General features: G+C 36.6%; 1 protein-coding gene across 3 annotated transcripts in view; it reads right to left on the reverse strand.

Moving 5' to 3' along the window:
- Positions 1-14,316, reverse strand: part of TbCMF46 — a 64,323-nt gene that overhangs the window by 28,825 nt on the left and 21,182 nt on the right. For all 3 annotated transcript variants that reach the window (XM_073968505.1, XM_073968504.1, XM_073968506.1), the window contains exons 3-4: positions 10,537-10,754; positions 10,185-10,468 (exon numbers count right to left, since the gene is read on the reverse strand). In XM_073968505.1, coding sequence (XP_073824606.1) covers positions 10,185-10,468; positions 10,537-10,753 — 501 coding nt within the window. In that variant the 5' untranslated portion in view covers position 10,754. The remainder of the gene's footprint in view (positions 1-10,184; positions 10,469-10,536; positions 10,755-14,316) is intronic.

Here is a 14,316-nt window from a genome sequence, read left to right on the forward strand (position 1 = left end):
GTAACCTCCTCCAAGACCGCTTATAGAGGCGGTAAAACGTTTGTTAATATGTGTGATATTTTGTTAAATTTGAACAAAATAAAGCCCTAATAAACATGTGCTTCTTTTATTTCAAAAAAAAAAAAAAAAAAAAAATGAAACAGCTTCTCCTTTTTCAATGAATTTCCAGCAATTCCAAACATTTTTGCAAGAATTTTACTATTTGTGAGAAATTATACATTTAGTGGAATGATATGGAAACATTCAAATTGAAAATGTAACGAATTTTCATTCATGTTTTCCAACTTATTTAATCAAATGTGAAAAATTATTAGTTTTTTAAATTCCAATAATTTATAGATATTTCCTTATTTTGTTTACATATACAGGTGACCCTAACATTACAAACAAAAACAAATTTCTATGTGGTTGTTGTTGAGTTGTGTTTGTTGTAGTATTTGATTTACCTTATTTGTTCTATTTGTGTATTTGAATCAGGGTTTCGGAGTCGGAGTCTACGAGTCGGAGTCGAGCAATTTTTTTTTGAGTCGGAGACGGAGTCTGTATCGAAAAAATAACTCGACTTCTGCTCCGGGCAATTTTTTCTACATTATAGACGTATAACACTATATTCGGCACACCAATTTTTTTCAAAAAAGCATTATATTGAAAAGATATCTTTAAGAAAACATGTAAACGGTAGTTAGAGGACGATTCACAGGATATTTACGATCCTTTGAAGACTAAACTTTTTCAACTCTATTTTGATTACAAAATTCATGTGGAAAATATTTTTTGGTCCAATTGATCCTTTATTTTTTTTGCAAGCAAAAGTAAAGTTCAATAACAATCGAGTTATAATTGAACATTTTAAGTCTTCCATATAAGTCCTACAAGTCTTCTGTCAGAAGACCTACTGGTCTTCCCACAAAGGTCTACTGGTTTTTTTTAACTTGTCTTTTGTCAGAAATCATACTTGTATTCTATTCAAGGACCTGTTGGACTCCGTCGAAAGACATTGTGGTCTCTTCGGATATCTTACAGATTACACTGTGACACCGAATGGAAGTCAAGGTGTAGGAGTGAAAAATTCCCTTTGGGAATGAAAGCCAATATTGAGTATATGAAGTAACCCAAAAGAACCTATAGCTGATATTTCTGAGTTATGACGTAATGATTTTTTGATTGGCCCCCAATAGCGCCTGAAAAAATGCTTTATAGCTTTTATTTTTTGAAATTTTGCCTTTTTAGGGCGAAGATCATTTTTTTAATGATTTTTGTTAATTTTCTCGTTTAGAGTTAAGCTTGATGATCTGAAATTATTTGCAAGTGAAAAAGGAAAGCCAAGGACTCGAACCCACATAGTCACCAAATTACGTTACCTGGTTTCATTGGTGGTAATTTGGTGACTATGTGGGTTCGAGTCCTTGGCTTTCCTTTTTCACTTGCAAATAATTTCAGATCATCAAGCTTAACTCTAAACGAGAAAATTAACAAAAATCATTAAAAAAATGATCTTCGCCCTAAAAAGGCAAAATTTCAAAAAATAAAAAACAGGCTGAGCCCGGCTGGGATTTGAACCCACGTCCTTGAAAAACATATCAAAAAATGTTGTCATGGCGTGTTAGCGTTCAAAGCCAACTCATAACTTCAAAGTCAGCGCAAAAAGCGTTTGTCATGAAGAAAATACATTTCTGTGGCCAAGTATGCGCGTTAATGTACAAAAAACACATTTGCATTTGAAAAACGATAAGTTCTAGGACAGAGAAGCCATTACATAGTCGATACGTCCGAAGATTTGCTTTACCACCAATGAAACCAGGTAACGTAATTTGGTGACTATGTGGGTTCGAGTCCTTGGCTTTCCTTTTTCACTTGCAAATAATTTCAGATCATCAAGCTTAACTCTAAACGAGAAAATTAACAAAAAGCTTTATAGCTTTGTTTTAGGATATTGTTTCATCATTTAAAGATGACGTGTTTTCAGTTAAATAGAATGAGGAATCTTTTTGTAGAATATTTTGACCATATAGCTCAGTTCCTTCCATGTCCGTTTTGTTCTTGAACTGAAAAAGAAAAACAAGACGGGATTTTCTACATGAAAAAAATCTATAAAAATGTTTCTCCGAGAATTTTATGTAGGTTCCAAAAAATCGATATTGTCACGTTTTCATTGTCCTTTACTAGTTTTACCCCTTCCTTTCTCAAAAAATCCGTATGTTTATGTATTTCGGTACATTTCGTATAAGTTATTACCTACGTTTGAAATACGGATGGTTATTATGATTATGATTTTTTTACAACCTGATATTCCTGTATCAATAGATTACATAAGATCTTTATTATAAGATGATCCCATAAAAATCTAGTAAGGACATAAAAATCTAGAATCTCGTCGATCGAGTTTATTTTTTAAAATTTTTTTCCCGCTTTATGATCAAAAACGCCAGTTTTTTAAACAAAAAATTTATATTTTGATTTTTTCTGTCCACCAAGTCAGTAAAATCTAAAACTTGTTACAAAATGGATCCATATGGGACTAGATTTGTATGTCCTTGATAAGCCCACAAAATATATGACAAACGGTTTATTAGTTTTCGAGCTAGGGTTAGCACAACAAAACGCAAAACAGGTTTTAGTAAACGGCGATTTGTCAAAAAACTTCGCATATATTTTTCAACAAAAAATTCAGAAACCATACTGTTTCAAATGAAGAAAAAATCTACCAAAAAAAGTTTCGTAGTTTCGTAAGTTTCTTCAGCCGATTCATACATTCAATACCATCTTCTGGGATTGGGACTGTGGTATCTTCGTCGTCTTCGCTGCTATTGGATACCAACAGTTTTGAAAAATGTTCTTTCCATATCCTGAGTACACTATCTGTATCAGTTACCAAATTACCTTGCTGGTCTCTACAGGGGGATGTGCCTGTACCAAAGCCATCAGTCTGATGCTTGACTCTCTGGTAGAATTTTCGGACTTCATTCTGGCTCCTGTACATCTCGATTTTTTCACACTCCCGCTTTTTCATCTCTCTTTTCCTGCGGAAAAGACGTTTCTCCTCTCTTCTTTTCTCCCTGTATCTCTCTCGTGCGCTACGCGTTGCTACGGATTGTAAAGTACCCTTTATGTCGAATTTTTCTCTTCGGTGGCAGCACGACACTCCTGATCATACCATGGATTCCTTGGTGGAGGTCTCTGGTATCCAAGTATGAATTTTGCGGCTGTTTGCATGGAGTGGGCAATGATTTGCCATTACGCTGAAGAATAATAAGGCAGCAGGAGCCGATGGCTTACCAGCCGAGCTGTTCAAAACCGGAGGCGACACGCTGATAAGGTGTATTCATCAGCTAGTTAGCACCATCTGGCAGGAAGAATGAGTACCCGACGATTGGAACCTGAGTATCCTGTGCCCCGTCCACAACAAGGGAGATAAGACTGTATGCTCTAACTATAGGGGCATATGTCTACTCCCTATTGCCTACAAGATCGTGTCAGGGATATTGTGCGAACGACTAAAGCGAGATAATTGTCGATTTGTCGATTATAAAGCAGCCTTCGACAGCCCGCTGCGTTCAAAGGTATTCCAAGCCATGTCGGAATTTGGTATCCCCGCAACGCTCATCCGGCTTTGCAAAATGACTTTAACTGACATGAGGTCCTCAGTTAAAATAGCAAAGAACCTCTCCGAAGGGTTTGGCACCAAAAGAGGTTTCAGACAAGGAGACAGCCTTTCGTGTGATCTCTTTAACATCCTGCTGGAAAAGGTTATACGAGAGGCAAACGTCAAAAGAAGTGGCACAATCTACACCAATAGTCACATGTTACTTGCTTATGCTGATGATATAGACATCATAGGCCGATCAGTAAAAGAAGTAACTGATACCTTTATGAAGGTCGAAGGAGAATCTGCTAAAGTGGGTCTGGCGGTAAACGGTGAGAAGACCAAGTTGATGGTGTCGACGCGTCCATTGAGCTCGGACCGACTATGGAAGTTGGTTCCTATAATATTGAGGTAGTAAAAAACTTCGTCTACCTCGGCACCTCCGTAAACACAACAAACGACATCAGTTGTGAAATAAAAAGAAGAATTGTATTGGCCAACAGATGCTACTTTGGTTTAAGTAAGCAGTTTAAAAACAAAGCCACATCTTGTCAAACAAAAATAACGCTCTACAAAACACTGATACTACCCGTGCTGATGTATGGCTCCGAAGCCTGGGTACTTGCGCAAGCAGACATGGCAGTGCTTGGTGTGTTTGAGAGAAAAATTCTTCGAAAGATCTACGAACCAATCTGCGTTGACGGTGAATGTCCACGTCGCATGAACCACGAACTGTATCTGCTATACAACGACATCAATATTGTTAAACGTATCGAGATGCAGCGGTTGCGTTGGCTAGGCCATATCATAAGAATGAGCGATGATGAACCCGCTAAAAAGGCGTATAAACACGGACCGCTTGGCGGTGCACGCAGAATTGGCAGACCAAGGAATAGATGGCGCAAACTAGTGGATGATGAGATGAAAAGGCGCGGTGTTCCAGAGTGCGAAGCAACAAATAGAGAGAATTGGAGATCTTTTCTTAGTTCGGCCTATGGAACAAATGTTCTGTAATGGGCCAGCTAAGTAAGTAAGTTTCGCAAGTTTCACGAAAAATGGCTTTTCAACTGGGGGTCATCATTAAGGCCCTAGAAGCACTGTAAAATTTTGGCTTACATCCATTTTAAAACCTGGTCATGAATTGCTTACAATTTTGACGCCATGCGGTTTTTTGATTTGTATTGCCCTTAATTTTCACATATTTTGAAGGGGTAAAGATTTTCTCACGGGAAAAGTTCCTTCCAGAATATACTCGGGAGAAAGGTAAAATTGACAAAAACTTTCTAAGTTGTATATTGTTGCTATTTTTCAATATATGATTCAGTTGAAATAATATAATATAATGTTACTTCATATTTATGTTCTGTAGTTGAGTATTAATGAACATTCAAAAGAATATGTTAGGAAAAACAAACAGATTAGCCTATATGGGCCCAAATATAGGAAAAAGTTAAACACATTTTATTTATTTTTAGTGGTATAGGAATTTACCCTCGGAGTCGGAGACGGAGCTGGATTCGTGAAAAAAAACTGGCCTGGAGTCGGAGTCGAGCCAAAAATACATCGACTCTGAAACCCTGATTTGAATCAAATATTTCTTTTTTTAAATTTTTAAATATTCCATTCTTTTAAGCTATCTGGTCGATGATGCAAAAGTGACGGATCTGTGCGGTTTTAAATGCATGCCAAATTGAGATCAATGGTTTCAACTGAACTTTTCAGATCAGTGGAAAGGTCAAAAGTTATTTTCCATACACTACATTACCGAGATATGTATGTCCTGCATAAATTAAAATATTCGCCATTTAACATGGCTATTTTTAGCACCATATGATCATTTTCACCAGCCAAGTTCTATCCGATTATTTTCCACAATTATTAGCATCTTTCTTCGTGGGAAATGTTGTCAATATTGAACTATAAATGCGTCCTCTAGCGTGATTATGGTCACACTACAAACAATTAAAACTCTGGATCCCGGTATATATTTGGCTGAAATTCTGTTATCTGACCATGTCCATCAATATATTTATCATCAATGGAAAGACCAAGAATTTCTCTTTCCAATATAACTTACGTGGGTGGAACGTGTCTACTAGGAATAAAGATATAGTCTTCTTATTAAAAAATCACCAATTTTCACCCACAAGTTTTGGTCCATTTAACTAATTATTATCTGATCATCATTTTAAATTACAAGCTTCTACTTTGTCGTAAACCCACACTTAAAATTTCGCGCCAATCAGACAAACTTACGAACATCACCAACAAATAATGGGGTCTCTTCTGATTGGAACTTGACCTCCCCACAAATTTCGTGACGATCGCTCCATAATTGAGGGCTGGAGTTTTTATTACAATTTTTAATGAACGGGCGGACATACATAGTTAGTTCACTTTATCTCGTCGATATATGAAAAATGACAGGGGGTTCTGCGAAGAATATTACGCGATGTTACATGAATATTGGACAAAACAAACTTATAATACCCATTCCACATTGTTGTGTAATGTATAAATATTTTATTTAAAAAATCCAAAAATTGAAAAGTCCCAAAAACAAAAAAATCAAAGTCATATTATCACCCAAACGCCATGGAATTTGATCAAACAAAATAGAGGTATTGAATCGGAAAAAATAACCGAAGAATACTGCATTTACCACCATAATAAAATCTATAATACAAAAATGGACTTACGACCTTTTCTTGCGTAGCAGACGATATGTGCATATTTCAGAACACCTTTATGTTCCGTTTTTTTAAATAAGTAATTTTTTCCGGAAGATATAATAACTCCGATTTCTTCTCTGAACGGCAATAATTTTGAATTCTATACCGATCTCAACACTTTTTTCAACAAACTAATTGTGCTGAAGGCACTAATTCATAACACTGTGCGTAATATATACTCGTATTTTTTCTCCGATTCTGATCCATACCAAAGATTTCAATAAATAACTTTCTAGATAATATGAACATTCTAAGAATGATTCTTTAAGTTCAAATTCACAACTCTTAAGTAGGTCTACTATAGATAGAACTCCTGCTAAAGGAATCTTCTATAGATAGAAGATCTCCATCTTCTAGGGATGGAAAGTCTCCTAAAGAGGTCTTCTATAAAAAGTAGGAGGTCTTCCTTTTTTCTACTTTTCTTTTTTTCTCTTTTTTCTATCTATAGAACATCTCATAAATTGGTCTTATATAAATAGAAGTTCCCCTAATGGGATCTTCTATAGGAAAAATACATCCTAAAGGGGTCTTCTATACACAGCTGTCTTCTATAGATAGAAGTCCTCCTAAGTGTATCTTTTTAGACAGAAAACCTCCTAAAGGGGGTTTCTATAGATATAAGACCTCCTTACGGGGTGCTATTTATATAATCTCCTAAAGAGGTCTTCTATAGATAGAATACCGCCTAAAGGGATTTCTATAAATAGAAGATCTCATAAAAAAGGCTTCCATAGATAGATATTCTTATAAATGGGTCTTCTACAAATAGAAAACCGCTTTAGGAGATCTTCTATTTATAGAAGATTTTTTTAGTAGGATTTCTATCTATAGAGGACTCCTTTAGCAGGAATTCTATCTATAGGAGGACTTCTGTCAATAAAAGGGGTTTTTATTAATACAAAAACCTCCTAAAGAGGTCTTCTGCAGATATGTATAAGTCCTGCTAAAGAAGTCTTCCATAGATATATACACTCATAAGGGATCTTCTATAAATATAAGACATTTTAAAGGGGTTTCTATAAATAGAAGACCTGCTGAAGGAGTCTTCTATAAATAGAAGAATTCCTTTAGATTTGTAAATACCAAGAAAGTTAATGTGTTCTTCGTATTCTTGAATTTTGAACGGTTTGGTATATATCAGGGATGCTCAAAGGCATTATTTTGAGCGATCCCACTGACAAACACTATTTGGTTGCTGATCTTTTCATTCATAAATTCACACATGTTTTCGTGTTGATGGTATTTGTATGGTCCATGCTGGGATATATGGACCAGAGTCGGTGAAAAAGGTATGAACACACAAAAATGTGGATTAGGATTAAAATTGTTGCGGAGGAGGAACTAAAGGAATGGACCGACATAGTCCATTATCGAAGTGGATCTTATTTTTGGAGTCATATCTTTTCTATAGATATCGCGCCCACTGGGTCATCGTGTAACTTTTGGACCAGTATGCCAGGATGCATGGACTTGTCAACGGAAAACATAATATTGCTGTAGACAGGGCCATATCGACCAGCATTCCCAAAGGATTTTCGAACAGACCCTAAACTGTACTTGGACACAAATGTTGAACTTTTGTGGGGGAGGTATCCTAAGGAGAGGACCGATATGGGCCATTTTAGAAGATTAGCTAAATTTGGACAAAATGTTAGGAGATCCAAAGTTTGGACCAAATTGGTTGATCCGTTCAAGAGATATAGTGCATACCATTTTAGTGACATTTTTTAAATATTGGAGGAAGTACAGGAAGCTGTGGACCGGTATTGTCCATCTTCGAACTGAAACTGAAGTTTAGATAAAATATAACGAAGGCCAAATTTTGGACCAAATCGGTTGATCAGTTCGAGAGTTGTCGTGGTTTTTACACCTTGCGAGCTGTTTTCTCAAGAAGTATGGACCTGCGCCTAAAAAAACTTTAACCGTCGCAATTGAGGCAGCGATTGCAACAAAAATCAAAGCGATTCGGAACCAGGTCTTATAGTGAACATCTGAAATGCTGCAACATTGGAGCGGTAGTAGTAAATTGTGGCGTTGTCAAACCCTGGTAAAAAGGATGATCGGATATCGGTCATTTTTAGCGTGGTTGTGACAGATCGGAAGAGTTGCGCGGGCTATTTTAGCAGACACTTTCTTGAGTACCTCGATATCGACCGCGCGAAGAAAAGTATTTTATGCCGTTTGCGATCTCTTCCAGCCGAGGAGGAACCACCACAATTTACGATGGGTGATGTTGCAGATGTTATCCGAGGCGCAAAATCATCCAAAGCCCTTGAACCTTCGGAATTTCAATGGTAATGCTAAAACAGCTAGATGAAACAGGAGACGAGTATTTGAGTCCTCAACCCATCGTTAGTCATCCTTAAAATTCCCGAAGCCTGAAAGGGTGCTTCCGTTGCTGAAACCTGGCAAGGATGCCAGCAAAGCTGAATCGTACAGGCCGATCTCACTTTTGTCACCAGTAGCAAAGATACTTAAGGTATTACTCCTCCCCAGCATCAGAGCGTGTTATCCACTTGCGGATCATCAATACGAGTTCCGGAAGCAGCATAGTACCTCAACAGAACATGACGTCGTTTCCACACATTGGACCTGACTAAAACGTTTGATACGGTCAGCCATGCTGGTTTGAAACGTTGGATGGCCAAATATATGTGTGGTCGAATTCAAAAGCAAGAAGTCCACACCCCATAGAGTGAAACAGGAGTTCTCCAAGAGCGGTGATATCTCTGGAACTATTTAACCTCTACCTTTCTGCAATTCCAAGCCCTCCCGACGGCATTGAGTTAATTACGTACGCGGATGATTGTACACTCATGGAGTCAGGTCCCACCGTTGATAACATGTGTGTCAGACTAAACGCCTATCTTATTGATCTTGTTGAGTTCTTCCACGCGAGAAATATGAAAATATCCGCCACAAAAGTCAACAGCCACACTATTCACCACATGGACGGCAGAAATGAAGCTCCCGTTGAATGTGCAGGTCGATGGGCCAATAAATCCGACCACCATCTACCCCAAAGTCCTGGGGCCAAAATAGACAGCATTTATAAGTCGTGTGCGGATACCATGGTGCACATTTGTGATAAGATGAGAAGCCGGAACAAGCCCATCGAACTTGGGGAGCAGGCAAAGAAACCTTGTTAACCACATACAACCGGAACCTCGGTTCCCTGTTCATGGTTGTATGTAGTAGTTTGTACGAGATCGAAGCAATTATTATAGTAGTGTTTTTAGTTATTACAACCGTCGCACCCGATCGTCATCAGCCGAGCTGCCGGAGTCATCAATCAACATGTTCCCGATCTTCATCACACCGTCGTTCCCGATTATCGTCAGCCGAATTTACGATCATCATCAGCCGAGTTTTCGAACTCCATCACAACGTCGTCAACCGAATGGCCATCAATCAACACGTTTCCGATCATCGTTAAATAATCGAACCTCTTCCCGAAAAGCGTAAAACCCGATCATCAACCAACACGTTCCCTATCATACTTAAATCGTAACAACCGATTGTCACTCAACTTCGTCGTTCCCGATCATCGTACAACTTGATTATAAACCTGAACATCTATCACAAAGCCGCGAATCATCCTTATCACCGGCCATGCTACAAACACCCCAAGCCTATCGCTATCGCATTTCATTGAATTAGAACATACTAGTATATTTAGATCAATAAATATCTGATTAAGATACCCTGTCGCGACTGGACTTACCTCAGCCGAAAACTACGTTACAGAGATGCATCTATAATTGTGGAAGGTGGATAGAAGTGGCGATTTGCAACGACGAATAAATACGTTATTTTCCATATAATAAAGAATTTTTCAGTATAGACCTAAATGTAAATTTGATACTTACCCCTTCGGTCGAGTTGATCAGATTATTGCCAATACTGAGAATAATCAATTTTTCCAAGTTATCCAGATTTTCTATCTTTGTTATCAGATTACTGAACAGCGACAATACCTCCAAATTAACTAGCTTATCCAGATTCTCAATACGTTCTATGTAGTTAAAACTTAAATCGAGTTCCTTTAGATTCACAAGCATATCCAGATGTTCGATTGTTTCGATTTTATTGCAGTTTAGAGACAATTTTGTTAGGTTTGGTAGCATCCATAAGTGATCAATTCTTAATATATCTGCAATACAGTGGTAAATTCAGTTGAATTTAAAATATGATAGTAATTATTTGAAGTTTCTTGTTTACTTTTAAAATCCAATCTTAGTGACGTTATTCTATCGTAAACAATTGGTTCAAGGCGATGCAGTCTCGATTCTTCTCCTTTGTACCCTTCGTCTAAATAGGCTGTCTCTATCATTTCTCTGCTAATGATACCAGGTTCTATTTCGGGATATACAATTTCTTCCAATGGGTTCGGATTGGTAATTGTTTTTTTGGCACTGTCATTTTGATTTTTAATCATTCTGAAATAGTGAGATATGTGATATTAATATGTTTTGATTTTTTTCAGGAGGAATAACTGAAATACGAGGGCAGTTCGGAAACTTCTTAGCCTAGCACAAAAAGCGCGGTATAAACAGAAAAAAGTTAAGTGTTTTGGAAACTTCCATCTCTATTATGAACACATGTTAAATTTTGTTTCGATCTGGCAACTCCTTCATATAGAAACAGGTGTTCAAAAAGGACGCATCCGCAATTTTTTTACAATGGGAAAATTAGAAATGCGTGCTGTCATTAAATATTTACATAAAAAAGGTTTATCGGGACAAGAAATTCATAATGATATGGTGAATGTGTTAGGTGAAAGTGCTCCTTCATATGCAACAGTAAAAAATTGGGTTGCTGAATTTAAACGATGTCGTACAAGCATTGAAGATGAACCACGTAGTGGACGTCCAAAAACAGCAACAACAACAGAAATTGTAGCCAAAGTGCATGATATGGTATTAAATGATCGACGAATAAAAGTGCGTGAAATTGCTAATATCATGGGCATCTCAAATGATCGAGTCCATTTAATTTAGCATGAAGAACTACAGATGAAAAAGCTTTCTGCAAGATGGGTGCCGCATTTGTTAACAGTCGATCAAAAATGCATAAGAATGAACATTTCTCAAGCTTGTTTGGATCGTTTTAAGCGAAATAAAATGGATTTTAAGCGTCGTTTCATAACTGTTGATGAGACATGGATCCACCACTATACTTCAGAGACAAAAGAACAATCCAAACAATGGACTGAAGCTGGAGGAAGTGCCCGAAAGAAGGCAAAAACAATTCAATCGGCTGGTAAGGTTATGTCAACGGTTTTTTTGTGTATTGAAGTTTCAGGAGATTATATTGAAAAATAAAAATATTTTTGAAAAACTAACTATTCTCTTTCATTGATAGGCTAAGAAGTTTCCGAACCGCCCTCGTATAATGACCCTAGTGTTAAGCGGCCCATACACTATAAAATTGGCTCGTCCAGCCGATGAACTCCTTCTGTACGTGTGAGCTTGATAAGTGTGTAGCAAAGCATTCAATCTGTAACCGAAATCTTCAAATGTTCCTCTAAAAATAAATGAAATTTGACACTTGACTGGGTTTCATTTTGAAAATCAAAACCAAAGCGAATTTAACAAGGTAGTCCAAAAGGCGAATTTTTGCGCGAAACATCCACAAACTGTAAAATATTCTTCGCGAAGCTTAATAAATTCATAATTAATAATTCTTTATAGAAGCGGAATATTTGTTATTTATTTTTGATTAAAATATGTTTGGACAGCAAATGAAGACATCAGTTGGTATTATTGTATCACCTTCTTTCTTGCACCATGATCAAAACTATTTTGATATTACTCAATCCATAAAATTCACACACGCATCATCATATTTTTAATTTTTATTTCCTTTTCTAGTCTTTTTTGAGTCATGTTTATAATCCTTTATGAGTCTCTAGTGAGTCGTTAGTAGAAAATATGAAAAAATCAAATTAGTTTCTTTTTATTCTTTTTTTGTTTCTTTTATTTGTTTTGTTTCTTTTATACGTTTTGTTTTCTTTTCTGCTTTGTTATGATTTTTAATTATTTCTTTATGTTGGGGTTGGTTAGTACGCTGTTTCTTCATTCACTTTCTTCATTTCACTTGGCAAATCCTGGACATGTGTTGTGTTTGTCAATATACGTGCCATTTATATCAAAGTTATGTAGAAAATGTATATGAGAACTATATACAACCAAACCATTATGCTCAGAAAAAAATAAAACAATCAGTGTTTAATCACCTATCTGTTCAAAATAGGATCAGAAGATACATACCCAGCTAGCATTTGGAAGATTGCTTTTTCAAAAATCACATTGCGGAGTCTTTTTAGAGTCCTTTTGGTGATCAAAAACTGATTAAGTCGCTTGTATGATCAGAAAGGCACTCGAAAGTGAATCCATGTAATGATTAAAAAGAGTTCAATTTAAAATACAACAACAAATGCGTAGCAATCTATATTAATAAAAGAGTAAAGTGATTGACTGACTGACTGATTGATTCATCAACGCCCAGACGAAACGGCTGAAGCTAGAATCCTGAAATTTTGGGTGTAGATCACTCTTGGTCCGAAGGGGTCAGATAAGGCTGGGTTTTTGGAAATTCGAACTGGAAGGGTACGAAAAGTACTAAAAGGTACTAAAAATGGTATTTGTCGAACCGGTAGAGCGAGAACTTTGAAATTTGGAATGAAGGTCACTGATGGAGTGTAAGAAAGATGTACTAAAGGGTTTTTAGAAATTCGAACTATAAGTGTACGAAAAGTACTAAAGTGTACTAAATTTGGTGCCAATTCGTTTTTTGTGAACGGATAAAGGTTGAAATTTGGTGTGAGAATCAAGGTTAAAAGGTACGGTGAACATATGGAGGTGGTTCACATGTGTATGAAAAGTACTAAATGGTACTAAATTCGGTACTATTATGATTTGGGCGAACGGATAGAGCTGGAATCCTGAAATTTTGTATTAAGGGTGCTGTTGGAGAGTAGAATGGGCGTAGTTTTGAAAATTCGTACTTATGGGTACGAAAAGAACTAAATGGTACTTAATTTGGTACACTTATGATTTGGGCGAACGGATAGAGCTGGAATCCTGAAAGTTTGAATAAGGCTACTGTTGGAGAGTAAAATGGATGTAGTTTTGAAAATTCGTACTTATGGGTACGAAAAGAACTAAATGGTACTAAATTTGGTACACTTATGATTTGGGGGAACGGATAGAGCTGGAATCCTGAAATTTTGAATAAGGCTACTGTTGGAGAGTAAAATGGATGTAGTTTTTAAAATTAGTACTTATCGGTACGAAAAGTACTAAATGGTACTAAATTTGGTACAATTACGATTTGGGCGAACGGATGGAGCTGGAATCCTGAAATTTTGAATTAAGGCTACAGTTGGAGGGTAGAATGGAAGTAGATTTGAAAATTTGTACTTATGGGTAAGAAAATTACTAAATGGTACTAAATTTGGAAAAATTACGATTGGGCGAACGGATGGAATCCTAAAATTTTAATTAAGGCTGATGTTAGAGAATAGAATGGAAGTAGTTTTGAAAATTCGTACTTATGGGTACAAAAAGTACTAAATGGTATTAAATTTGGTACAATTACGATTTGGGCAAACGGATAGAGCTGGAATCATGAAATTTGAATTAAGGCTGCTGTTAGAGATTAGAATGGAAGTAGTTTTGAAGTACTAAATGGTACTACATTCTGTATAATTTGGATTTAAGTTGAACGGATAGACCTGGAATCCTGAATTGTAAATTAAGGGTAGAATGAAAGTAGCTTTGAAAATTCGTACTTATGGGTACGAAAAGTATTAAAGGGTACTAAATTTGGTACAATTACGATTTGGGCGAACGGATAGAGCTGGGATCATGAAATTTGAATTAGAGAGTAGAATGGAATCAGTTTTGAAAATTCGTACTTATGGGTACGACAAGTACAAAATGGTACTAAATTTTGTACACTTTGGATTTAGGTTGTGCGGATAGAGCTGGAGTCCTG

This window comes from Musca autumnalis, unplaced genomic scaffold, assembly GCF_047663935.1.
Source record: "Musca autumnalis isolate F117 unplaced genomic scaffold, ASM4766393v1 scaffold_2, whole genome shotgun sequence".
Taxonomy (NCBI): Eukaryota; Metazoa; Arthropoda; class Insecta; order Diptera; family Muscidae; genus Musca; species Musca autumnalis.